Source organism: Triturus cristatus, chromosome 6 (assembly GCF_964204655.1).
Source record: "Triturus cristatus chromosome 6, aTriCri1.1, whole genome shotgun sequence".
NCBI classification, from domain to species: domain Eukaryota; kingdom Metazoa; phylum Chordata; class Amphibia; order Caudata; family Salamandridae; genus Triturus; species Triturus cristatus.
Window position 1 is genome coordinate 1403446265 of NC_140589.1, and position 27010 is coordinate 1403473274.

The 27010-nt window shown below is 44.9% G+C and overlaps 1 protein-coding gene across 20 annotated transcripts in view; it reads right to left on the reverse strand.

Annotated features, from left to right (window-relative positions):
- REPS1 (RALBP1 associated Eps domain containing 1) overlaps nt 1-27010 on the reverse strand; it is an 894243-nt gene that overhangs the window by 741722 nt on the left and 125511 nt on the right. For all 20 annotated transcript variants that reach the window (XM_085612456.1, XM_085612466.1, XM_085612457.1 and 17 more), the window contains one exon: nt 17281-17471. In XM_085612456.1, the coding sequence (XP_085468582.1) occupies nt 17281-17471 (191 nt within the window). The remainder of the gene's footprint in view (nt 1-17280; nt 17472-27010) is intronic.

The following is a 27010-nucleotide window of genomic DNA, read 5'->3' on the forward strand; positions in this document are numbered from 1 at the left end:
CTCCTCTCCGGTTCACTTGCAAGTGGAGTTTCAGTTAATATTATGATTGAGAAATGATGTTCAGGGTAGGTGCTGAATTTGAAGCAGTGGTTGCCTTTGCTGCACAGGAACTTACTTTTTGTGACTGGCTCTTATTTTTCCCACCAGACATTGACAGAGAACAAGAGGGATAAAACAAACACAGGGGAAAGGAGGAGGAAGGGAACGACGAAAACAACATCACAAAGGGAGAAGGCAAGAGTGAGATAAAGGGAGAGTATTGGCTCGTGGATTAAAGAAGCATTAGGTGGATTCAAGACTAGCAGCCTTGGGATTCAGCCCGCCGACTTTTAATAGGACCAGTCACTGGCTTCTGAGAAAAGCCTTGGGCAATTAATCTTGCACAGGTCAGGGTAGAAAAAAATTAAAAGGAGCAAAATCTGATAATCTTAGCCTCCCCTCGATTGACATTAGTCCCACCAGGGAGAGTCGCTCTGTCCCTGGGATTTTTCTACAGACCAGGCAGTTTAGCTAGTGCCTCACACTTTCACTCCTCTGGGAGAAGGTGCACCCAATTTTACGACCATCTGGCCATGAGGCCACCCCCTGATACCCACCGCCAACAGATTTCTCCCATTGAGTGGATTGGAGTCCTGCAATTGACTGGATCAATCTGAATCTTCTCAGTCTCAAGGAATCCATGGGGCACTCCCGACAGTTTCCTCTCAGCAACCAAACTGTCTTCAGTTGTTGTCCTGGAATATTGCAGGTCTTGCTTCCAAGTTGGTGACCCTAGGTGGGTGTCTTATGGTAAACCCTTCCACATAATTTGCCTTCAAGAAACTTGGCCAATTGTCAACAGTTTTAATTAATTTCTATAATAGTAAGGGAGAACGTTCTGAGCCCTCCGGAGTCTCTCATCTGGATTGCGCCCTGAGCTCTATATCAGCGTTGGGGGATGGCTAACCACAAATCGCCCTTTTTGGCGATTTTAACTGTCACTTGCAGCCATTGGCTGAACGAAGGTCTGCATTTTGCTCACTCACAGGAGGTTTTAGATTCTCACAACCTGGTCTTTACTATGGAGAAATTTGTAAATTCCCTGAACCTTGTAATTTTCCCATCTTATAAAGGGAGGGGCAGTGGTGCCCTCATTGATTTTATATTTGTTCCAGCACCATTATACCTGCTCATTTCTCATTTTAACATCATTTTCAGCCATTTTTGTGACCACAATCCATTATCCCTAACCGTGTACATTGCACTGGGCCCAAAACCACAGTCCAGGGGTGCCCTCATGACCTTGTCCTTTGCTGACAAGGGGAGAAGGTTGAAACGGGCTCAGGTGGCCCCCAGCATCTACAAACTTCTATTTTTTCCTCCTTCCTGCATGATTTTAATACCTGCCTGGATAGTGATGCAGGGGAGTGAGGGAGGTACTGGAAGCTTACGAAGGCATAGCTCGGGGGGTCTGCGAACTTTTGACAGTCACAACCACTAGTACTCGGGTGATACAAATCCCAAAATGGTATGACAGGGACTTTTGAGAACTCTGCAGGATTTGAGGGCAGCCCTGAAGCAATCCCAGAGGGACAGGCAATTGATTAGAGACTGCAGGCAAGCTTATAACATGGCTCAAAAGGTGTGTAGACCTAATTTACAGGAGTCAGTCGGGGAGGAGCTTTGTCAAGCCTGTGAAACGGGGGATTGCTCCTTTTTTGGAGCACTGTAAACAGGTCTTGTTTTGCTGAGGGCTCTAGCCAGCTTTTGTGTCATCCTATCTCCAAGCAACAGTGGGTGGCTTATTTTGAGATTATCTATAGCCAGGGGGCAGAGGGGGCGATAAAACTCTAGGGGAACCTGTTAAAACCAGTAACATTAGACGAAATCCAACAAGAAATTCTTGCCCTGTACAGTAACAAGGCCCCGGGTCCAGACAGTATACCGCCAGATCTGTTCAATGTTAACATAGAGGTTTGGGCCCTTCTACTAATGCATGTCCTGAACGTAGCTGCACAGTAGGGGCTGCTAACGACTTGGTCCACTGCTGTGATCGTCCCCATATTTAAGAAGGGGGACAAAGAGAATCCCCAATGTTACCGGCCAATTTCTTTATTGGATTCTACGGTCAAGGTCTTGGGCAGGGCAATTTTAAATAGGCTGTGTGTCTGGGCAGAAGAAAATAACATCTTGAGCCACGTACAGTATGGTTTTAGGGCAGGGAGGTCGACAGCAGACCCATGCCTCAACCGTCATTTAATTATCAATAAATATACGGTGGCTCGGTCTGAATCTCTACATCTCACGCTTATGGACCTGTCGTCTGTTTTTGACAGGGTGAATCGAGGGAAATTGTGGCCATTGCTCAGCGAGATGGGGGTCTATGCCAGCATCGTGGCATTATCAGCTGATCTTCACTCACTGACCTCAGTGCGTTTTTCTCAAGGAGCTGTGTGCACCTGATCATTCTCAACAAGCTGTGGGGTTCGTCAGAAGTGCGTACTTGCACCTGGTTTGTTCACTTTGTGAGTGAACGGGTTAGAGTCCGCGCTTCTATCGGTGTCGGCCGACTGAACCCAAGATCGGGAATACATTTCTCCCAGTCTTGTTATATGCGGATGACACGGTCCTGGTGGCTCGGACTGCCCAGGGGTTGGACTTGTTGCTGGGCAAGTATTTGTCTTTTATGGGACTCCTGGACCTCTCAGTCAATTTTTAGAAGTCCCATGTAATGGTAGTGGGCCCGAAATCTACAAGTAGCAAGACCTTTAAAGCATCCAATTTTACCTTGTCCAAAGTTAAGGACTTCCCTTATCTGGTAATTTTATTTGACAGTAATGACTGCTGAAAACCCCTGGTGGAGGCAAAAAGATCAGAGTCCATAAAAACTAAGGGGGCGGTTTTTAATTTTGCATATAGGTTTCGGTCCAGGGCTCAAAGGCATCTTTAAAAAATCTACCAAGCAAATTGTATTGCACAGCTGTGCTATGGTAGCGCGGTTTGGGAGTACGTTAAGGTGGATCAGATTTAGAAAATGGAGAACAACTTTTTGCGCAGGTTGGTCCAGGTCCCCCAGTCCACCCCGGCGTTTCCTGTGGATGTGGAGTTGGGGCTTGATTATGTCTCGGACCTTATCTCCTTAAGCCCGCTTCTGTGTTGGATTAGGATCTCGAGCAGGGAGGAGCTGAAGCTAAGATGGTGGATTCTTGAGGACTGTCTGTCTTTGGACCGGGTAACTAGTATACCCTGGTTCGCTCATGTTAAGGAATCCTTGTTCTCTTTAACTAGGCCTGATATTTTTATGAATCCAATTTCTCTCTCTGACCACGAGTTGAGGAGTATCAAAAGATTGTTCTTGGAACACTCCTGTTTGGAAAGAGAAAGTTCAGAACTTCAGAATCCAGCAGTCAGGGGCTATACGCTCCTAAAGACTGTGCACAGGATGGAGCCATAGCTGGGCTTGGTAGATTCACAGCATGACAGGTTTTTACTGGTCAGGTTCAGGTTTAGCCAATTAAATTTTCTGGCTTCCCGTGTGGGTGGGTCCGGCCTGAGGAAAGGTGCCCTGCGGCTGCAAAAACTTGTCTTCGCAGGATTTGCTTCATTTTATAATGTTTTGCTCTTACTTCAGCTGGCCTATCTTCAGTTGCTCCCCATGGAGAATGTGACCTTTACTGTTTTATCCTTTTTACGAGCTGCCTGGGTGTCTAGGAAAACGAGACCTGATTAATTGTCTTATGTGTTTCTTGTTTTTATGAGTAATTGTATTGCCTGTTTTTATTATTATTCATGAAACTGATCTTATCATTTTAGATTTGTATTCTTTTATGGTGATTGTACTTGCTGAATAAAGATTTATTGAAATGATAATCTTAGTCAGTTGACAACAAACCTGTCCTTTGGGTTGGAGAGGTCTTCCATATTTAGGCATCAGAGCTACTGCTGAGGTTAGAGAGACCTTACAGGTTCAGAAAGCAGCCATATATGCAGGTTGACACTTAGAGATACGATTGAAAACAAAAGGAACCCTTGCTGACAGTCAACGCTCCCAAGGCAAGGAAAATATATTGTATGTAAAGACCTTAGGCAGCCTATTGTATTATTTTGAGGTATAGTAGTATACAACTAGCCAAGCAAAACAAATGACATTCATCATTACTTTATTATCAAAACTAGTCATTTTAAAATCAAAACCGATCACTGATGACTCCTAAAGATGAGTTCTATTCTATGTCTAAACTAAGTCATCGTAACTCTTCATCTTGTCAGTAGGTTTCTGAAAATATGTTTTCATAGTAACGAACAACTAAGTACAAAACAGTATTTAGGCTTAAAACGTGGCTAATTGTTTGGTAAAAAGACTTCCAGATATGGTCATGACCTCCCAAAACTACAGCAATGATAATGACATGAAAATCTTTCACTATAGGTGACAAAATACTTCCACAGCACTACAATCATAGCAGTAAATTATGTTAAATACAAAATTAAATTAGAATGAAATATTCTCATTGATTATATTTTTGATACCAATCTTAAGCTTGCAATCTTCCAGAAATACGCCTAATATGTTCTGATCTTCCTTTCTATTTTGAGTCACAAATAATAGTATATTTGCACTTGGCACTCTGCTCCCCTCCCCCCCCCCCCCCCCATATTCTCCCAGTTTATTAAGTCTCGTCCCAGTTGCCATTTTTTGACCCAGAACATGGCATTTTTTTACACCTAATATGTATAATTTTGAGGAAAGTCATAAATGGGGGCAGGCAAGACAAGTCAGACGGGGAAAAGTCATGAGCAGATCTAGTAGTAAAAGACTGTTCATAGAATATGGGAAGCTCAAAAGTCTTAGGCAAGAGTGTAAACATTTTCGAAATACAGTACCCACCTGAACATTTTTGACCAACGGTAATTAGGTAGGGCAGTAAATCTCAGTAGGATAAAGGTGGAAAGAGGATGTGGCGTTCCAGGCAAAGCTGCCAACTTTGGAACTGGAGAACCAGGATTGAGTGCCACATCAGTTCAACATTCTGAGATTCTGGGTAAATCACAATCTGCTTGTGTGATGATAAAAAAACAAGATTCTGACCTTGCATAATGTAACTGGTTTTCATGTAAAGAGCTCCACTGCCCAGGGGGTGAGTTCTCGCTATATAAAACTGCAAAAAACATAAGGCAATGCATTTATGGCATTTAAGAGGAGAAGGAAACCAGCATTGAACAACCAGGAATACAGAACATAATCAAGTTCTGGGATATAGATGTGTGATCCCATTTTTCAGAATGCAGGCATAGCATGCACCGCCTGGAGCTGCTAGGGTTGCAAGAGTTATGAGGGCCATGAGCTAAGTGAGCTAAGGAGGAAGGCGGTGTTTGATGCGACTTGCAGCCCATGGGCTACAGGTAAATTTCTCTTTTCCATCTCTTCTTATGAATATTAGGACATGCGTGGCTGAATTTAGGGTCAGCGATACAGTAAGTTTTCAGATTCTATCACCCATAGCCACCCTTTTTGTTTATTCTAATTTTACTTAATAATGTTTTTCATTTATCTAGCACTGTTGCTGGTTAATTGCTTTTGGGCTCTTGGTTAATCTCTATTGATACTAACCTTGCACCTCCTACCTTCCACCTTAAGACTTGAATTGTGTTTTGCGGTCTCTTGGAAAATAGTCTCAAAACACACTTATTTTACTTCATTAGTAGGTGTCAGACCACCGCAGATTATTATAGGGGTAAAAATTAGCTACCTACTGCTCAGAAAGTAAATTATTTTATTTATATGAAATCTGATCATTTGACCATGCTATGTTCAGGTAAAATCCACAAGTCAATCGCAGCGCTGGGAGGCCTTCGGGGAGCTATCGCGCTTTACAAATATCATTTCATTCATTTATAAATATCATTTCATTCAATCCAAATCATTTCTAGAACCTCTAAAAAAGGGATTAAAAAATAAAGTCAGATAACAGTACTTCCTTTTCTAAAAACATTGCACAGAAAGAAAGGAATTGTAAAAGTAAATGCCACACTAAAGGAACGCCTAAAAGGCAAAAATGAAAATGACCTTGAGTAATGTAACTGGTGCTCATGTAAAGCACTCCAATACCTTCAGGTCGAGTTTGCGCTATACACAACTGCAAAAGAAAAGAAAAGAAACATATGTCTCGGAATTTCAAGACTCCAACAACTGACTCCTCCATCTGAAAATCAAGTTAAGAATAACCATACCATCGCCCCAAAAGAAGTCTGTGTAGCAAGTGGCGGTTGTTGACCCACAAAAATGTTTAGGTCGACATAAATAAAATGAAACAAAATATAAATAAACATTTTTAAATGATAAAAAGTTTAACTTACCTTTTTAGGTTGCAGCACGTCATCTGTTTTCGTCGGCCGGCTCCCGACTCCTCAAGCGCAGGTCTCACAGCTCCTTATCCAATCCAGACACCGCTTCCAAGCAGCATGAGAGAAGTGCCTGGATTGGCTGCAGCAGGCTGCTTCAGGGCTCCAAAGAGCACAGAAGTCTGTGCCTTATCTCCAACCCGGCAATCAGGAGGTTGAATTGTGCATGTCTGTTTGGCCGTAATAAAGTAGCAGGCCAAACAGACATGAGCAATTCACACTGAAATGGCCACTCGTCATTGCTGCCAATGAGTAGCAATGACGCACTGGCCCCACCCGGTCATCTCTGTTCCGCAGAAAGTCAGAAAACTAAAATGGTAATAAAATCCTTTTATTACCATTTTATTTTTCCAGCTTTCTGCAGCTGTGTGGGGAGGGGGGTGGCGTTCCTCCGCTCCCATGGAGGAACCGCCACTGTAAAGAAGTGGAGGTTCAAGATGACATGACAGCTTCAATCACAAGTCACAATGGTGCAGCCAAATGACTTGAATTGCTCTAATAAAGTAACAAGCAAGCGAAACAATTGTACAGTCGCTCTCGGTACCTGGTAGGTCTTATGAAAATTCAAAAGAACATAGCTTTTTTTCTTAAAACCTGAATTAGCATACAGAGTAGTGGCACTCGACTAGTTTGTCACGATGAAAATGTACATGATGAATACTTTTTTCCTGCCTCAGCACCGGAACTGCAATTCGAGCAAGCAAATTCCATTATCGAAACTTTGGGCCACATGCAAACTACTCTTTGAGCCATTTTAAGGACCCTTATCTGTTCTGCTAAGGAAGAGTATGTCCAGAGTGGCCGAATGAGAAGAATTGAAGAAAAACTAAATTGTTATTGCTGAAAAAATAAAACACCAAAACCTACCATCTCAGACAACATCTACATTTTCTGAGTTCCCTACCCAGTTATCTGGTGCCTTAAGAGGGCTAGAAAATCTAAAAGGACATTTCAGCCAAAAACTAAAAAGAGAATAAATGTCTTGACAACCAGTTATGCACAAGAGAAGGTAGTTCAACAACAGAATACTAAAGTACCATCTAACCAAATGAACTTGCATGGTCAAAAAGGAAGCCCAGCCATCACTGATGACCCAATTCTGTATCACCTAAAACCCGCAATACTTGTGAAATGCACAGCAAAGAAGGAGACTTCGCCAAAGACACAAGGATTTGGATAATCTAGATATGTTTCTCAAATTCACAACATATCACCCAAGTCTAAATTATGGTAAATAAATAGCACAATAAATAGCACTTTCCAATACCACAACCAATCAATCAATCAAAACATTTGTAGAGTGTGCTACTCATCCGTGAGGGTCTCAAGGCGCTAGAGGTGGGGGATGGCGCACTTACTGATCAAACAGCCAGGTTTTTAGAAGTCTCCTGAAGGTCAGTAGGTCCTGGGTCTGTTGCAGGTGGATGGGGAGCGTGTTCCATGTCTTAGCGGTGAGGTGGGAGAATGACCTGCCGCCGGTGGTCGTTCAGCAGATGAGTGGGACGGTGGCAAGGGCGAGGTCAGTGGAGCGAAGCTGGTGGTTCGGGGTGTAGAAGGGGAGTCGTTCGTTGAGGTAGGGTGGTCCAGCGTTGTGGAGAGCTTTGTGAGCGTGGGTGAGGAGCTTGAAGGTGATCCTCTTGTTGACTGGGAGCCAGTGCAGGTTTCTCAGGTGGGCAGTGATGTGGCTGTGGCAAGAGATTCCGAGGAGGCGGCGCAGAAGCATTTTAGAAGCGTTGGAGTGGTTTCTGGAGTTTGGCCGTGGTTCCTGCGTAGAGGGCGTTGCCGTAGTCCAGCCTGTTGATGACGAGGGCTTGGGTGACTGTCCTTCTGGTTTCAGTGGGGATCCATCTGTAGATCTTGTGGAGCATGCGGAGGGTGTTGAAGCAGGAGGAGGAGGAGGAAACAGCGTTGACTTACTGGGTCATAGAGAGCATTGAGTCCAGGATGAACCCCAGGTTGCGTGCGTGGTTGGTGGGTGTTGGGGCATCTCCCAGCGTGGTCGGCCACCAGGAGTCGTCCAATGTGCAGGGGGTGGAGCAGAGGATGAAGACCTCCGTTTTGTCAGAGTTCAGTTTCAGATGGCTGGTCTTCATTCACTCTGCGACGGCCTTCATTCCCTCATGAAGGTTGGATTTGGCGGTGGCTGGGTCCTTGGTGAGGGAGAGGATCACCTGGGTGTCGGCGGCGTACGAGATGATGTTAAGGTGGTGCGCTCGGAGGATGTCGGTGAACGGTGCCATGTAGATGTTGAAAAGGGTCGGGCTGAGGGATGATCGTTGGGGTACGCCGCAGGTGATCGTGGTGGCTTTCGGATCGGAAAGGGGGGGGGGGGGGGGTAGGCGGACTCTCTGGGTTCTGCCAGTGAGGGAGGAGGTGATCCAGTTCAGGGTTTTGTCATGGATCCCTGAATCGTGGAGGCGTGTGCGCAGGCTGTGGTGGCAGACGGTGTCGAAGGCGGCCGAGAGGTCCAAGAGTATGAGGGCCGCTGTTTCGCAGTTGTCCAGGTGGGTCCTGATGTCGGTGGCGGCGATTAAGGCGGTTTCGGTGCGGTGGTTGCTGCGGAAACCGGATTGGGAGGAGTCCAGGATGTTGCTCTCCTCCAGGAAGTGGGTCAGTTGTGGGTTTGCGGTCTTCTCAATGACTATCGATGGGAGCAGGGTGATGGGTCGGAAGTTCTTGAGTCCTTTGGGCTTTTTGAGTAGGGTGTTGATTTCGGCGTGTTTCCAGCTCTCCGGGAAGGTGGCGGTTTCGAAAGAGCTGTTGATGATCTTTCGGAGTTGGAGTGCGATGATGGAGCTTGCTTTGTTGAAGATGTGGTGGGGGCAGGGGTCGGAGGGTGAGCCGGAGTGGATGGTGTTCATGATTTTGATGGTGTCTTCGTCGTTGACGTTGTTCCAGGAGAGCAGGAGGTCGGTGTGTTTGGAGGGTGTCGGCAACTGTCGTTGGTGTCTGGGTGTCGAAGCTGTCGTGGATGTCTGCGATCTTGCAGTGGAAGAAGGTGGCCAGGGAGTTGCAGAGTTCTTGCGACAGCGGGATGTCGCTGGAGCTGGAGAGGCGAGTTATTTCACGATGCTGAAGAGCTCTTTGCTGTTGTCGATGCATTCCTTGAAGAAGGTCTTTTTGGTGGATCAGATGAGTTGGTGAGGGCTGCATTGTTGTCTGGTGTCTGGTCTTGGCGCCACTGCTTCTCGAGTCTTCAGCAGGTTTGCTTGGAAGTCTGGAGGTCAGCGTTGAACCAGATGGCTCTTGTGTCAGTGCGCCTGTTTGAGGGTACCGTGAAGGGGGAGAGGTTGTTGGCGCAGGTTACGATCCATTGTCTGAAGTTGTGGGCCGCTGCGTTGGTGTCCGTGGGCTCAGATGGAGGGTCTCAGGCGAGGGTGGTGAGGAGCTGGTCTTCGGTGACTTTGTTCCAGCTGCGGTGTGGGACTCGTTGCATTTGGCTGTGCGTGGTGTGTTTCTCGAAGGAGAAGTGGATGCAGTGGTGGTCAGTCCAGTGGAGTTCGGTGGTGTGGCTGAAGGTGATATGAATGCTGGCGGAGAAGATGGGGTTGAGCGTGTGTCCGGCAGAGTGGGAGGGAGTTGTGACGAGCTGTTTGAGTCAGAGGTTGGCGAGGTTGTCGATCAGGGTTGTGGAGTGGTTGTGATGGTGTTCGAGGTTGAAGTTCAGGTCTCCGAGGTGGATGTAGTCTGTGGAGGCGAGGGCGTGTGTGCTAATGATGGAGTCGCTGAACTGTGGTCGGGGGCCCGGGGCCTGTAGACAAGGGTTCCTCGGAGGGTGGTGGTGTGATCGACGTGGATCTGGAAGTGTAGGTGTTCGGCCATGCTGAGGGAGTCTTCAGTGTTGGTCGAAATTCTGATGGTGTTCCTGTGAACAATGGCGATTCCTCCTCCCGGTTTGTTATTGTTGAATATGATCTGCTTGCCCTTGAGGATAATGGATGACTGTCTCTCCTCCGAAGGAAACACTTTTCCTACTGCGGAGTCTATGGTTGCACCCAGATAGTAAATTTGTTGTGTTGGTGAGAAGTTGGACTTCTTGACATTCACCCTGAGCCCCAGTCTGCAACATAATTGCAGGCAAAGCGTCAACTGTGATTGAACACTCTGAGGCGATGGACCTTTTATCAGCCAGTCGTCTAGATAGGGATAGACGAAGACTCCTGCGCGCCTCAGTGCCGCCGCTTCTACTGCCATGCATTTTGTAAACACTCGCGGAGCTGACTTCAGGCCAAATGGTAGAACCTTTAACTGATAGTGAGAGGTTCCCACCACAAACCTGAGAAACTTTCGATGACTTTGTAGGATGGGAATATGAAAATATGCGTCCTGAAGGTCCAGCGAACACATCCAATCACCTATCCGGAGGAGGGGATATATTTGGTGGAGCGCCAGCATACGAAATCTTTCTCTTCTGATGTGTTTGTTCAGTATTCGCAAGTCCAAGATAGGTCTGAACTCTTCTTTTGCGCTCCTTTTTTGAATCTGAAAATATCTGGAGTAAACTCCTTTCCCTCTTTGCATTCTGGGCACTCTTTCTATTGCGGACTTGAGTAGAAGAGTTGCCACCTCTTCTCTTAGCCTCTTGAGATGCTGAGAGGAATGCACAGGATGAATCGAGGGAGGATGACTCCGGAAACGAAGCGAGTATCCATGACGCAGTATCTTTAGAACCCACTGGTCCTTCGTGATGGATTGCCCCTCTGGAAGATGATGCGCAATACTTCCTCCCACCGGAGCGGTGAACAGCATCGGAGGAAGCGGTCCCTCATTGTTTCCCTGGAGCCTTATTTCCAGGGTTAGATTGTCGGTTGTTACCACGTCCCCTGGATAGTCTGCGGGACTGGTATTGCTGTTTCTTTTGACCTTGCTGGTCCTGATTTTTCTGCCAGTGAGGGGTTTGAACCCTCTGCTGGTAGTTACGCCTATCGTTCCCCCTGCGGCGACGAAACTCTTTTCTCTTTTCAAGCCCCACGGCTTTCATGGTGTCGAGCTCTGCCTTCATGCGAGCCATTTCATCATCCGCATGAGACCCAAAAAGCGAACTACCCGAGAAAGGCAGGTTCAGTATTCTCGCCTGAGCTTCAGAGCAGTCAGCCTCAGCCATGAAGATCTTCTGGCCGTAATCCCATGTGCACACGAGTGTGCTGCTAAGGTTGCTCCATCCGCTGCTGCGCTTATCACTTGGTTGGAGACCAGACTGCCCTCTTGTAAAATCTCTTCAAAGTCCCGTCTATCTTCTGATGGAACTTTATCTATAAACCTCTGGAGAGAGTCCCACAGTGATCTATCGTAGCGCCCCAGAAGTGCTGAGGCACTGGCCACTTTAAGACTTGAAGATGCCGAGCCACAAACTCTTCTCCCCCATGAGTCTTGTGATTTGCTGTCCTTATCTGGAGGCACTGTGGAAGACGCAGCCACTGCATGAGTTTTTCTGGCAGCAGCGGTGATAACAGAATCCGGTGGTGGATCTGATTTTAGAAATAGCGGATCCTCAGGAGCCGGACGATACTTCTTAAGAATCCGCGCCGGCGCAGATTTAATAGTCGCTGGCGTGAGGAAAATATCCATTACTGGTTGTAACAAACCAGGGACTAACGGCAACAGTGGGCGCGATACTGCTCGCTCACGAAGGGTTTCAAAAATTAAAGAAGAGGTGGTCTCTTGAACTGGCATTGGGATGTTCAATTTCGTAGCCCCTCTGCACAACACTTCTTGGAACGTAGAGATATCATCCAGCGGCGATACTCTAGAAGGTGGTGTATCCGAGAGTGTAGGTGAATAATCCCTTCTTGAAGAACGACTTGAAGGAGAGGATGAGGGAGTCCTACGCCACCTTATCCCCGATCTGGTTGACTCCCTTCTGTGAGAGGAGGACCTGGATCGTCTCCTTGGTGTTCGAGAACGACGTTGAAAATCTCTTTCTCGAGAACGTGATCTTCCTGTTCTCAATGGGAGGTTTGTGTTTTTCAACCTTTCTAGGGAGGCCTTAACTGCGAGAGACATAGCAGAGTCCTGAGGTATCTCTCTCGGAGGACTTTGAGGCAAAGCATTGTCCTCTTCCTGGGAACTATTCTCCATTGCAGGCACTGTAGATGGATTCAAAACCTCCGGTGATCCAGATCTTGATCTCGAACCATCTGATAATGAAGGCGAAATAGAGATAGGGCGCGGTGAATCATGCTCAGATGTAGTATACACCAGTCTATGAGGAGATTTGCGCCTGGATACCGGTTGGATAGTCAGACGAACTTGCGACAGCTCTTGATAACCCACTGGAGAGGGTCGCCTCAACGGTGATAAGCCTATCACCGGAGACCTGGGCCTGGACTCCGGGTGGATAATTGGTGAGTCTTCCTGCCTCGACGTCGAGAGCCGTGTCGTCGACTTAGGGCTTCGTCTGAACGGAGGCCTAGACCCAGACGGGGAATCTCGCCTCGACGTCACAGTCTTCTCCAAAGCCTTGGAGACTTGTGAGGACGGAGGCACCTGCCTCGACGTCGATCCCGACGGAGGCACATGCCTCGACGTCGACCCCGACGGAGGCCCCTGCCTCGACGCCGGTCTAGACGGAGACACCTGCCTCGACGTCGAATGTTTCGACGATGAAGGTCTCGATGTCGTAAGTGTCTTCGCCGACGGTCGGTCTTGTCTCGACGGCGAACCTGGTCTCGACGACGAACTAGGTCTCGACGTCGTAGCAGACTTTGAAGTCGAACGCCTACGAACTTCTTTCGACGTCGACTTACCTCTTGACGCTTTTGACGTCGAACAAGGTCTCTCTCTCGACATCGAACGATGCCTTTCTCTTGACGTCGAGCGATGTCTTGACGGCGAACTATGACTATGTTCCCTCGACGCCGATGATTTCTTAGACGTCGAACGCATCCGCTTCGCCGCTGTGTCTAGAGTCGACGACGATTCCTTTTCGAAGCATGACTCCCCCTGGACTCCTCACCTCTCAGCGACGATCCCGCCGCTGGAGTCTTCGACGCCGAGCCCGACGCCGAAGGAGAGCAAACAGGGACCAGCTGCTTCGACGTCAACCGCTCCACTGATAATCCATAGAGCCTAATCCTCTCTCTCTCCTTCAAAGTTCTCTTGGAGAGGTCTTTACAATGACGACATGTAGTTGGAGAGTGAGATTCTGGCAAACAGACGATACACACAGCATGTGTGTCTGAAGAAGCCTTCTTTTTGCCACAGGAAGGGCAAGGCATAAATAAAGAAGGCATTTTCCTGTTGAAAATAGTCAGAAAAACACAGGATACAAACTTCCTCACAGATAATAATAAGAGGAAGCTTAAAAAATTACTAGAAAAGCAATAATTCTTGACTGATAAGTCAAAAAGGAGAGAGCTGAATTCCAGGGTCCTGACTGAAGGAGCCGTAAAGAACAACTGACCCAACTGTCACCCCTGAGGCATGATGGGATACTACAGTCAGGGCTGCCTTAAAGGCACGGTGCCAGTTTTTACCTGTACAGAGCTTTTCAGTCTATGGTATTGTATTGCAATGCAGCCTGCAGGCTAACAATGTTTTTGTGATCTGTGTTTCTCACAGTGTTCTCTTTTCTTTCTCATGAGTGTTTTTACCTCATTTAAAAAAAAAAAAAAAAAAAAAGATTTAGGTGTATTATTATACCTATATGTTTTATTGGATGTTTATATATACATTGTCTAGCCTTTTATGGGGGATGCATTTGCTTGGAAAAAATGATATATGTTTATACATATACAGAGCTGTATATATGTATGGTTTTTACATATATCATTTTATTATTTCCGGGGTCCCCGCACATGGGCGGTAATATTCAGTGCTTATGATTTTGATGAGGATCCCCTGGAAGAGAATGAGCTTTTATCATGCCCAATGATTACACCCATTGCTGTTTTCTTCTCGGCGTACAAAACGTTGCTTTTGGAACAGGGTAACTTGGAAAAGAGAGACAGCATCCCTGGCCCAAGCCCTCCCTCCTCCATAAAAGGGCACGCATCAGAAAGTATTGGGGTTTGATTGGAGCCTGAGGTGTACGAGGACAAAAAAAAAAAAGTCTTACATTTCCTAAAACGATATTATGCATATATGTTACACGTATGTGTTTTCCAAGTAATATAGCAGCAGACTATATGACCTCTTAATATATATTGCCTCTTATGCAACATCTATGACACATAAGCTGAATAGAAGATTGCATTATAGATTTACTTATTTCTAATTAAATGTATATTCAATTTGGTTATACTGCTTTTAATGTGAAATTAACTGGACTTCGTTTTTAGGCCTACACCTTCTCATGAGGTCTGTGAGAAGTATACTGTTATAGTTTCCACTCATGTAACACTTTTTGTTCTCTCTCACTACCACATGGATGTCGGGCAATGGTGGTGTGAAAATGGGTGTTACATCCAGACTGATAAACTATAATATCAAAATGCACCCTGGAGAGGGGGCCACTCTGACCAGCTTGCTCCTGGCTCTCGGGTCACATATTCCCTTGGCTGATTGTGAGCTGGTTGTTTCTGCCCCTGAAAAGACAGGAACCCTAGTGCCTAGGGGACTTTCTTTGGACTCCTGGACGAACCATATCCCAAAATGTCCTTTCCAGCTTTCCTTTTTGATTTGCAAAATTAGAGATTCTGCTTGATATATCTATTACTAGGAACTTTAAGAGATTTACCTATAGATGGTGTATTAATGTGTGGTGTCACACTACACCTGTAATTGGCTTATTTGAATTCATCAAATAATTTCCTAATGATTGTTCGACGCATTGATGACATTTACAAAATTTATAAACTTTAATTGAAATCGTTAAATGACTGAGTCTCTTGATTTTTCGAATTGGTCTTTCCACAGGGATTGTGCTAGAGATATACAGCTCCTAAATGTATAGCTGAAATAGTCAAATTATTTACAGAACATCAGGTTCTGCTATTAAGGGTTTTCATTGCTGCAGCAGTTATTAGTCTGTGTGATTTCGGCTCGTTTGAATCTCTTTAGGAGATGCGGACTCCTTGCAGCCATTCTGTATATTTACAGTAGAGTACTAAGGGTGTTTTATTTGAACCTCATTACAAATTTATTCGTTGGTTACTAATTCCTAGTCCTCATCAGGTAGCCAACATTGGCACCCTAGAGTCTTTCACTTTTCAATGCAATGAACAAGATCTATCAGAGGACCACAGGAAGGAAAGAAAAAAAACAGTTGCTGTTATATGCTGATTATTGAGGCCAGTGGGAGTAGAGCGAGAAAACACAGCAACAAAAGCAAGCTTATCTGGTGAGTCACGGCCCTTCCTGCACCTATGCCTTGGAGATTGAGGACTGGCAGAGGGAGGATGAGCAGAGAAAGCGCCAGAGTTACTTTTGTGTAAGCGGACGCACTGTGGAGCTTAGGGCCCATACGATGCACATGGTACAATGCAGTTCGCTCTACTTAAAATTATTATGACTTTTTAGAGTATTTTTGTTTGGCAAAAGATTTTACAGGGTTGGTCAGAAATGGTTAAAGTCTTATAGAGGGCCGGCTGCAAAAAAAACACATCCGCTTGAAATCCTAGAAGCACTGAGCTCATCTACAGCACCTCGATGTGCGTCCATTCAAATTCAGGATAGGAACCGACCACGTACCCGATGGTCAGTTTTTGTTAAATTAGAGTGCTATCTGATCATGCTTTCTTCATCTTTTACAGTTATTTTTCTACATGTTTCAGTGTTTGGCCATCCAGCTGCATTTTTTCTTTCTCATTTCCATTCATCTGTTCAATTCATATTGTTCTAACTTGGTCACGTTGAGGCATTTCACGTCATGGACCACTTCACCACTAAAAATCTGAACTGGTTTATAGTCTGGAGTGTAAATACTGTGCAAATAAGAATGTTTAAGTGTAACTGTTGTGGAAAGTGTTTTAAAGGAATGACTAAACAAGTTATAACTTTCAATACAATTGTTCAAATAAAACAGATTTTTTTTAAAAAAAAACAATTAATTCTCATCCGCTTGTAGCTTGGAAGGAGCACTGCTTGCTCCGAGCATCCACAACAAATGCTAACAGACACAGAAAATAATCTAGGAGACAGAAATCCTCTGGGGCGAACGTCATTGATTAATGAGCTAAGACAAATGTTTTCAGACGCTGGCACTAGCAAAGGTTTAGCAAATTCTAGTACTGTCAGGTCAGTAGAAAAGAATGGCAGCGAGCTACCTAGGGGAACTGTGGGGTTGCAGGTGGAGCTCTGTAACAGGCCCCTTAGTGGGGAAGGAGAATACAGACATGTTACATGTCCACAGAAGCACTGGTGTTCACAGCTGACTAGGAATAGAAACAAAAAGCAGTCAATCTAATCACTGCTTCAATTAATGCAAATGGAAGCCACAATGACGAGAGTAGCATGCACTCAAAGAAATGCAAATGGGATTAATTATCTCATCACCCGATATTAAATATATGAAGTCCTCCGTTTACAAATACATGGCACCTACTATTGCCAGATGGTTCAACATTAAACAGTGCAAGTTTTTCATATTCAAGATTCCCCCGGACATATAATATACCAGACCGCTTTGACCTGGCTTTACATATTTGCCTACGGTCAAGTACATGGTCAATAAGCACACCTTAAACCCTAAGCACTGGAGACACACGCACGCAACAAGGACACCAAAATAAAGTCAAAGGAATAATAATCTGACAGAGGCAAATGGATTGCCTATGGTATTTTGATTATGTCCTTGTTCAGTACTGCTCAATAGTTTTCATGTCATGTCCCTTTCTTTTCACCTCCTCTCACTGAGAAATGTCAACAAACCTAGCATTTAACAGGTGGAATTCAACGCATACAAAAGGAAACAAGCTTACATAAAAAATAAAAAAAACAGAATATGCCCTCTAGAATTACCTGCTGGTCAGCTGATGCACGTTGTTGAAGTATCTCATGGCTTACAGAGCCTTTTTTGGGTTGTATTCTCCCGGGCGGAGGTGGGATAACACCAGAGTAGGAGGTTTGGCTATCAGAATCCGAAGAGTACATATGTCTGGATTCCTGGTCATTCTTTGATACAACAAATCTGGGTAAAGGGAGGTCCTTTACTGTAAAAGGAAAAAAGTGTAAAAGGTCTACTGAAATGAATTTGTACAGGTTTATGCAGCACAAGCGTAGCCCAATGGCATAAGAGTGCTTTACAAAGGATCAGAAATGAGTTACAGAAAAAATAGACATGATCATTACATACATCGAACAAAATAATGAAACTAATTGCAACCACTAAGCAGAGACACAAAAGATTACCAATAAATTAAGAAAGATAGCAGCACAGATGGACATAAGATGATGAAAATCAAGAAATTGGGAGCAACGAGGAGTAGTCAAAGAGTGGAAATCAAGTAAGGTACTTAAAGCAGCTGCTCAGTATCAGAACCGCCTAACAGTTTGGGACAGTGGAGATGGAGAGTATATGAAGGATCTAAAGGGGACAATTTGCGCTTAAGTGACAGTTAAGATTTGGATGTTGGAGAAGCACAAAGTTCTCAGTCAAAATCAAAATATCTGAGGATTTTAGGCTCCCTTTTAAATGTTCTTAAACAGGGATTGGTAAATCTCTGTCAGAGAAGGACTGCTTTATACATAATTCTTTTTTTAAAGTAGGAGGGTCACGGAGAAGGGATTTTGTATTACACAGACCTTGTTGGAGACCAGAGATTTTCAGTTGTACAGTCTAATAGCAGGGTGTGGACAAGTCTAAAGTGCCGACTGATGCGGGTCATCTTAATCTGGGCCCATGCATCAGTGGGAATCCATGGTACAGTTATAAAAACAGGAGTGAAGGGATAAAACTTTTGCAACCAGGTACAAAGCAAACAGTCTCAGGAGCACAGCTGAAAGGGGAGGAGGAAGGGGGGTGTTTGAGGTGAACTTTTGGTAGTCCAGTGAGAAGCAAATATCCATTATCCTGGATCTGGAAACAAACAAGTGCCTGGATGAAGGACTTTAAGTCTTGATAATCTGCCTGAAACTGCAAAACAACCTGAGCTAGTAACACGAGCTCTTGGCCCTAGCAAACTTGTTCCAATAGGCTAAATATTCATGTGAGCCTTACTTGCTAGAGCATTAATGTCAAACATTTTGGCACGGTCTCCTTTTTATGTTGGTCAACATTTTTATACAGGGTAAAATTTAACATAACTGGGATAGGACTATAGTCGGAGCAATCTACTAGGGTACATCAGTGATTAGTAGGAAATCCTTCATGGTGGTGAAGTAGAGTACGGAGCCTTTGGAGAGTGAAGGTGCTTGGCAGTGTGGAAGAAGAGCATCCTCTACTACTCTAACCATCCTGTCCGTCTACATGATTACATTGGCAAATGGAGTCATGCGGAGGGGAAAGGAGGTCCAAAATATTATGTGGTGTCTTTGAGACCGGAATATCCCAGTTGTGGTTAACAATAGTACCAGAAACCTACAAACAAAGTTTTACTGCTGACCGGCAGTTAACCGGCAGAGAATACAGAAAGAAGCTGCTGGTTTTGGATAAGGGAGTTAATTAGTTAATAGGAACTTGGACAAGGTTACTTTGCTTCACCTTTGTGGGTAGCTAAGGATTATGAGGTGATCTGTGGTCAATGATGTGGAAATGGAATTCACCAGGAGCTTGTTGTCTACCTGATTGGGTTCAACATTTTGGTCTTGAGTGGTGTACGTAAATCTGATCTCCAATTTGTGAGTTCGCTAGCAATTAATGTTACTCATTGGATAGCTAATGTGATGTTTTAGCCAACCTAATTTCCAACCCTCCTATCAGCAGAGAAAGATTCAACAGTGGATCATTGTCTCTGTGGTAAATGCTTCAGATTGTGTAATCGTAAAGGGCCCAGTACGGTTAGAGCAGTAAGAGGAGTAAGCGTATAATAAATTGTTACTATGCTTGCTCAGCAACAGAAGCAAATGGGACTACAAAGGGCAGGTGGAGGTGGGGAAGCAAATGGACAAAGTGGAGGTGGGGATGCAAGAACGACGAGGGAAGGTGGGCAGAGAGGAAGCAAGAATGGCAATTTAAAGAGATTGACAAAGAGAAAGATGAAAAAGGGAAAGCTACACGAGAGCAACAGGTCAGAAACAGTCACTCTTGCAGAGTACCAAAATAAATAAGCAGCATCTGGAAAATGAGCAGTGGACGGACACAAGAAAAGTGTCATTTCTCCAGGGAGGGATAAACACAAGAAGAGGAAGAAAAGGTTTTCAAATCGAGAGGATGCCCTAAGAACTGGGACAAAAGTTGGGCAAGTGGAATGTGTATCGGGGAGACCTGTGTATTTCCCCAACTGTAGAACTGGAATTAACAAAAACTACAGTGCAATCTTTTGAAATAAGTGAATGAAAATGTACATTCCTGGTTATTATGAATCTGCTCTACGAAGGTCTGTAATTTATACATATAAATGTCTGACTTTCAAAGTTTGAAATTAATAAAAATATATTTTTAAAAAAAAGGAGGAAGAAGAAAAGCCTACGGAAGTGGATAAATAAGAAGCAAGCACTTGAGGGTGACAAAGCGAACCAATGGTAAGCAATCCTCAGGCTTTAAACCCACTGTAAACTAATGTAAGGTCTCACAACATACAGTGTATGCACTGTTTTACATGAGGCCTAATCTCTGCAGATTAGGCCAGTGAAGAGCCAGACTATAATTTTACAGGCACTGCAGTCAAGGATATGATCTCTGAGGAAACTGCTTTCTAGCAAATGAAGAAATAAGACCTAAATATCCCACAGGGACTTCCTAAGCTTTTACAGAACTTCAAACTAGTCATCTTGAAGATTACAACCAAATTATTATCTAATGCTTCAGGATACAAGATAATAAATGCACAGATGTTCAATTAGGAAGTAGCACTCTCCTGTTGCTCACAGAGCAATAGTTATTACTTTCTTTAAAGGTGCTGTAGTCAGGTGAAGGCGGATCAATTAATAGATTTGCCTTGCCCAAATGGAGCTATTAAGATCATGCATACCTCGAATAAAGCATACTGAAATTTCTTAGAGAAAAAAGACAGACAAAGCTACTCCCAACTGGAAGTCTGGGCCAAACAATATTTTGAGCTATTTTCTTATTTTTCTGTGGACTTTCTGTTGACATTAATGGTAATGCACTTTCTGGTGGAAAGTATGTATCTGCATATTCCTTATCTTGTCAGTCTCCTCATGTACCAGACTAGATAAGGAATACTTTTCTGCAAGTGCTACTGGGTGCTGATGGATGGCACCATAGGCCTCTATCGCAACTCCATTCACCCCCCACGGATGTGACAACATCGAGCTGCATATTTACGACAGACCTATGCGGAGGTACATTTAATTATCAGACACAGAGCACCATCAGTAGATTTGCAAAACGACATTGTGCACCTTATTAAGTCCCTAAAAGTCAACTCCATAGGTTGGACAGAAGAGCAGGGAGTGAGGAATCTTCAGTTAGATAGTATCATGGAGAACAAGATTAGCAATGTATTGTTTTGATGAATGCTTCTACCTGCAAATTCCTCACCTTGTGAATCATCAAAGTAATACCCCTTCTATGGAGGTGGGACTGAGGAGTGGACTTAACAGCAGTAAGTTCTGCACAACTCAGCAGGAACATGGGTGCCTCACAGTTGTCCAAAACCGGAACATATAGAGCTAAAGCAGATGTTGCGATCTTTGCTATGGTGAAAGGGCCCTTTCTAACCAACATATAACACATTTTGATGTAGAGGTCAATCAACCCAGACAATGTTAGCTTCTGGACTGATTTTCCCTTCTTCATACTGGAGAATTCAAAGAACATTTGATGATCCATATTTAGTCATATCAATATAAAAACCAAGAGGACGCTTAGGTTCCAACCAGTGAAGCCATTCTTCCTCCTTCAATGAGTGTGGAGGAGAAAGAAATGATGGACTGGATGGTGACATCACCTTCATAAGAAAGCATACATGGGTCCCAAGCACCACTTTATCAGGGAAAAACTGGCATGCAGAGACTAAAATGACGTATCCTGCAACTTGCTAATGCAACACACGAAAGTGATTACGATAAACACTCAAATGTACAATTGTGAAGAGGCACGAAGAGAGAACACATTAAGAAGGTCAAAGCAAGTTAGTGTCCTACTGCAGCATAACAAAAGAAGGAGGAGGAAACGTATGCACACGCCCCTGTATGAAATATATCAACAAGTGACTTAAATGAGGACGGCTGATGTGGTAAGCAAAATAAGGACAAAGGGGCTAACCAAGAACCCTTAATTGCACACGCAGCAAACCTTGCAGAGCAAAAGATAATACCAGTAACAATAAAAGCAACTTTATTTGCAGAGGGTCAACTTGCTTTTCCTCACACCAGGTGACAAGCTTTGCCTAACAACCAGAAAACACAGATTTTGTGAAGGATAGCAGGCAGCCGGATTGAGATATTCCACCTCTGGTGGACGAGTAAAGCATTTCAAGTTGGTTCCTGTCAATCGCCACAAATGGGATTGTGGAGGTTCGGGTGGAAGACCCTGCTTTGTTCTTGAGATAGCAGATCCTCCAAAAAAGGTCGTCAAAGTGGACAACAAATACACAGATTCAAGAGTTCATAGTACCACACCCTAAGAGCCCAATCCAGAGCCATCAGAATGAACTATCCTCAGTACCATTGTCATTTGTCAAGACCCACAGGATCCACATCAGAGATGGGAAGATATAAAGAAGTCCCACTGAAGACCAAACAAGAGGAAACCTCAACGAGGAATCGCCAGGTCGCCAAATTCAGGGAAGTGCGTATTTTGAGATGTAACAACTAATATACTGAGGGGACGGCCCCACTAGGTGAAGATATCCCAAACCACCTATGGGGCAGACCCCTCTCATGGTCTATAAAATAGCGCCTGCTGAGCTCATCTGCCCGATGGTTAGGGACCTTTCCGGGTGACTGACCATCATGGAAATTCCTCGAATAGCCATAATCTGCAGAAAAAGAGCAAGAGACTCCTACACCTACCTAACTGTTGCAGTATCCTATGGCAGTTGCGTTCTATCAGCACCTATTTCGCATTGCCCCTGATGGAATACTTTTAAGGGAAAATAAATGGCCCTCACCTACAGAAGATAGATATGAAGGACCTGCTTTATTGTGGACCGAAGGCCTCTGATGTCTACAACATTCACGTGACTTCCACAGCCTAAGGATAATGCATCTAGCACCAACACAAGTTCTGGACGTGGCAAGGTGAACAACTTGCCGCAAGTCAGATGGGCATTCAACACCCACTATTGAAGGTCCTCAGGCACTTCATCAGAAAAGCAGATTTAGGGGTAAATAAGTTAGGTGACCTCTGTTCTGCTGAAGGGGTCTTGCCTTTTGAGGAACTTCAATCCCACTTCAACTTGAGCTTTTCAATATCTTGAAATTAGGACTTTTTTTTTACGTAAGACAAGGGGGACTGCTGGCTTCACTAGTTGTGAATTAATTTTATAACTATGCGCATCTTCCCACCTCCCCACTCCCCGAATTGGCGTAATTTATGAATTTTTTAATAGTCTATCTATATAAGTGGCAGCAAAAATTGAACATAACTAATAATGTTTTTTGTCTCGCACGTAAATCCGCACAAAATGATCTATTATCTGCCAGTCTACAGGCACAGTTTTATAAAATGTGCTTTTTTAATATTTTGCACCCAGCAGGATCGCGGAGTGGGGGACGGGGATAGGCACACACTGCCCACGTTGTGCCAAATTCAGCACTGACTCAGTCCACATGTTTGCTACCTGTGTGGAGCTTGGGCCACTCCTAATCAAGATACAAGCTTTTCTTGGCTGGGTCTTATCCCGAAACATACTTTTAACCCCCACTGCCATTCTGTTAGGGATTCAAGATTCATTTGACAGAAAGAACAGGGGGGGGCCTTAATCTTTGTTGCTCTGGAATTCTACAGTTTTTGCATAGCATCAGCCTGGATAGATCCCAATCCTCCATTATTTTCGCACTGGCTGGCCCGGTTTTACTCAATATTTACCCTTGAAAAGCCAATCTATCTTAAAAAGGGAATCCGGGGAAAGAAGAAAGGTGTAGCTATTTGGGAGCCTCTTTCTCGCTGGCTTAATCAAGCAAACTCGGAAGAAAGCTTGGCACGCGCTTAAGCTTTGCATTTTTTTTTTTTTAACTATAAAAATGTAATCAATTTTTTTTTTCTTTCTTTTTAGAGCTTGCTTGGTTGATTAGCCGTGCTGGTGTATTTGCTATTTGCTGTTTTTGCACAAAAATCCTCCTCAGTAGTATATCTTTATGGATTGTTGCACTGGCCACTTTACATCCTGGGATATTACGCCCACACATTCATGGGCACTACTCGCCTGCAAATTTTCACAAAATGACTCGGCATATCTTAGGACCAACTGCTTGCACTGGTCACTTTATCTTTTAGAAGAATTATGCCCATTTAATCTTGTGTATTGACTACTGCTGTATTATTCAATGATGTACTTTGCACTGGTCACTTTATTCGCAGTAGCTTAATTTTTATCCTTAATTGTCCAACTGTTTGTCTTTGCATTATGCACTTTACGCTGATATTCTGGACTGTGTTATCTAGGTTCAATTGCTATGCAGTATTATTGGCTTTTTTGAATAAGCACCCGCTGTATTTTCTCAGCTCTGTGAGGGGATGGGGTGGGGTTGCTACACTCTGTTTTGTCTCCTCTGTCAATTTTTCTTTGTCAAACGCATATTAAAAAAAGAAAAAAAAGAAAAGAAAAGCAGATGTCCGAAAGGCACCCCAGGTACTGGAGGCAAAGGTTCCACGGGAGAGATCACATACAACAGGCATGAAGCATGAGCAGGATGCATGAAGCCAGGAGCCCCAATGTCTCACAAACACCAAGGCCAGAACAGAAGCTCTCGTCCGAAATATCAGGAATTAAACTGAAAGTACTGAACTAGTTAAAATGGGAATTGGCCTTGACACCACTGTGTTCAGAATGGCTCCCATAAAGGTAATTCTCTGTACGGGCCAAAGATGGGGTATTTGCTACTGTCGTCTGAAGGTGACCATCTCCTGAGGCGTTTAAGCCGGGAGCTACGAATCTTTTTTAATTACTTGTGTGTGTGAAATACTCTGTGTGTTTTAACCTCACCTGAAGCACTTCCCTGATCCTTCCTCCCCGCGCAGCTGAGCAAGGCGCTGCAGCGGGTCGCAGGAGGATCCCCGTCACCCCTGGAGCACAGGCCACGCCCACCGACCTAGGCCACGCCCCTTCCCCTGGCCTATATTACAATGTGCCTCCCCCGGACGCGCCCCTATATCCCGTTCCCCACACACCAGGACCTACAGCCCACAGACCATCTATAACGCGAGGACAATAGGTCCAGTATGTTGTATGCACACTTACACGCCCACTGAACTTCCTCCATACTGCTTCGGTTGCGGACATACATTCAGAACCAACAAGTTATTAGATACCAGACAGGAATATAGTATGTTCCTGCTAAACTGTAGGTCTTTACCAAAACACAGGACAGAAATCGCCCTCCTGTTAGAAGAACGCAAGCCCGATGCAGTCTTCCTGACGGAAACCTGGCTTGCACCCTACTCTGAGCCACACATAGTCACAGCCCTGCCCCCCGGTTTTCAAATTAACAGATTAGACCAGATGGAGGGGAGAGGGGGAGGTCTGGCAATCATACTCAAAGATCAGTATCGCTGCCGCACCACTCCTGAATCAATCCCGGAGTGCGAGAGTCTAGTATTCAGTATAGACTTCTCTCCTAACAGCTCCTTTTCTGGCACTCTGGTCTATCGCCCCCCAGGTCCACCCAAACTATTTCACAGATCACTCCCCACCATTTTAGCTGAACAAATTATAGCCACTTCTAACTTTACACTATTAGGCGACCTTAACCTACACTTTGACACCACCCTAGATCATATTGCTATGGAACTGGTGGATGACCTAGCGGCATTACAGTTAGATCAGCGGGTCACAGCCCCAACACACACTCAAAAGGTCACCTACTGGACCCAGTTTTTAGCAATTGCACGGAGTTAGTAGTCGGCCAACCGATCGGCCTTCCCTGGACCGACCATTCTCTTATCCCTTTAACTTGGTCCACCTGCAAATCTACACCTCCTATACCTCTAATTAAGAACACGAGGAATTGGGCCAGATTACCCATCGAGTCCTGGATTCACAATTTAGAATCCACCTGCCCGTCTCACAACGCAGACCCTAGCGTAGCACACCAGGAATACGAAGACTGGATTATAAAATCTCTTGAAACCTCCCTTCCACTTCGCAAGATTACACCTAAAAGGGCACATAAATCGGCCCCCTGGTTCTCAGACACCCTCAGAGACAAAAAACGTCTCTGTAGGAAATTAGAGAGATCGTGGCGTCTGGATTATTTACCAGAAAAAAAGTCTCAATATAGAGAAGCAATCAAGGCCTACAAAGGCGAGATAATGGTCGCTCAATCAGCTCACTTCGCCGATAAAATCATGGCAGCTAAATCTAAACCCAAGGAAATTTTCCACTTAGTGAAAAAATTAACCAAAGTGGCTAGCTCAACCGCACCTCCTCTTAAGACCCGAGCCCAATGTAATGATCTAGCAGAATTTTTTCATAAAAAAGTCACTCAGATCTACTCCTCTTTTCCAACGGCAGTCACAGATCTAAGAGTACATGACCAGGTACCACTGAGGCAGGCCCCCCCGCCCCCGGATCGGGTATCACTAGATCAATTCCCCCTTCTAGATCTTGAAGCTCTTGACCAACTAGCCCACCAAGTAAAATCAGGATCCCCACGTGACCCAGCTCCACCAGAGGCCATGATACAGGCGAGCCATGCTACCCTGCCTGTAGTACTGAACCTCTTAAACGCTTCCATCTCATCCTGCACCGTGCCCATTGCATGGAAGAAAGCCATGGTTCGGGCCCTGCTCAAGAAGCCAAATCTCGACCCAGAGGATCCTAGCAGCTACCGCCCAATTTCGCTGCTCCCTTGGGTTAGCAAAATTCTCGAGAAGCACATCAATGTCCATCTGATGAAGTTCCTCGAGAATAACTTGCTACTGGATGCTACTCAGACAGGCTTCAGACCCAGGCATGGAACCGAAATCGCCTTACTGGCGGTCACCGAAGAAACCCGAAGGATTCTGGATCAAGGAGGATCAGTGGCAGTGGTCCTCCTTGACCTAAGTGCCGCCTTTGATACGGTCAGTCACGCCACCCTGCTGAACCGCCTATTTAACACCGGAGTAACAGGCAATGCACTTAGATGGCTCGAATCATTTCTGAGTAATAGATCATTCCAGATTTTTGACGGGGATACGGTGTCTGCCAGCAGATCACTGAGCTGTGGGCTCCTCCTTAAGCCCTGCGCTATTTAACATCTATATGAAACCACTGGCGGAGGTCGTCCAGCCGTTTGGTATTAAGATCATTTCATATGCTGACGACACTCAGCTAGTGGTTTCCTTGGCGCAGGAGGGCAACAGACCTCTTTCATCAGGTCTTATGAAATGCCTGGAGGAAGTCGAGGAATGGATGACAACGTCCTCCCTAAAGCTCAATGGGGATAAAACAGAGCTGATGCTCCTAGGACCAACATCTCC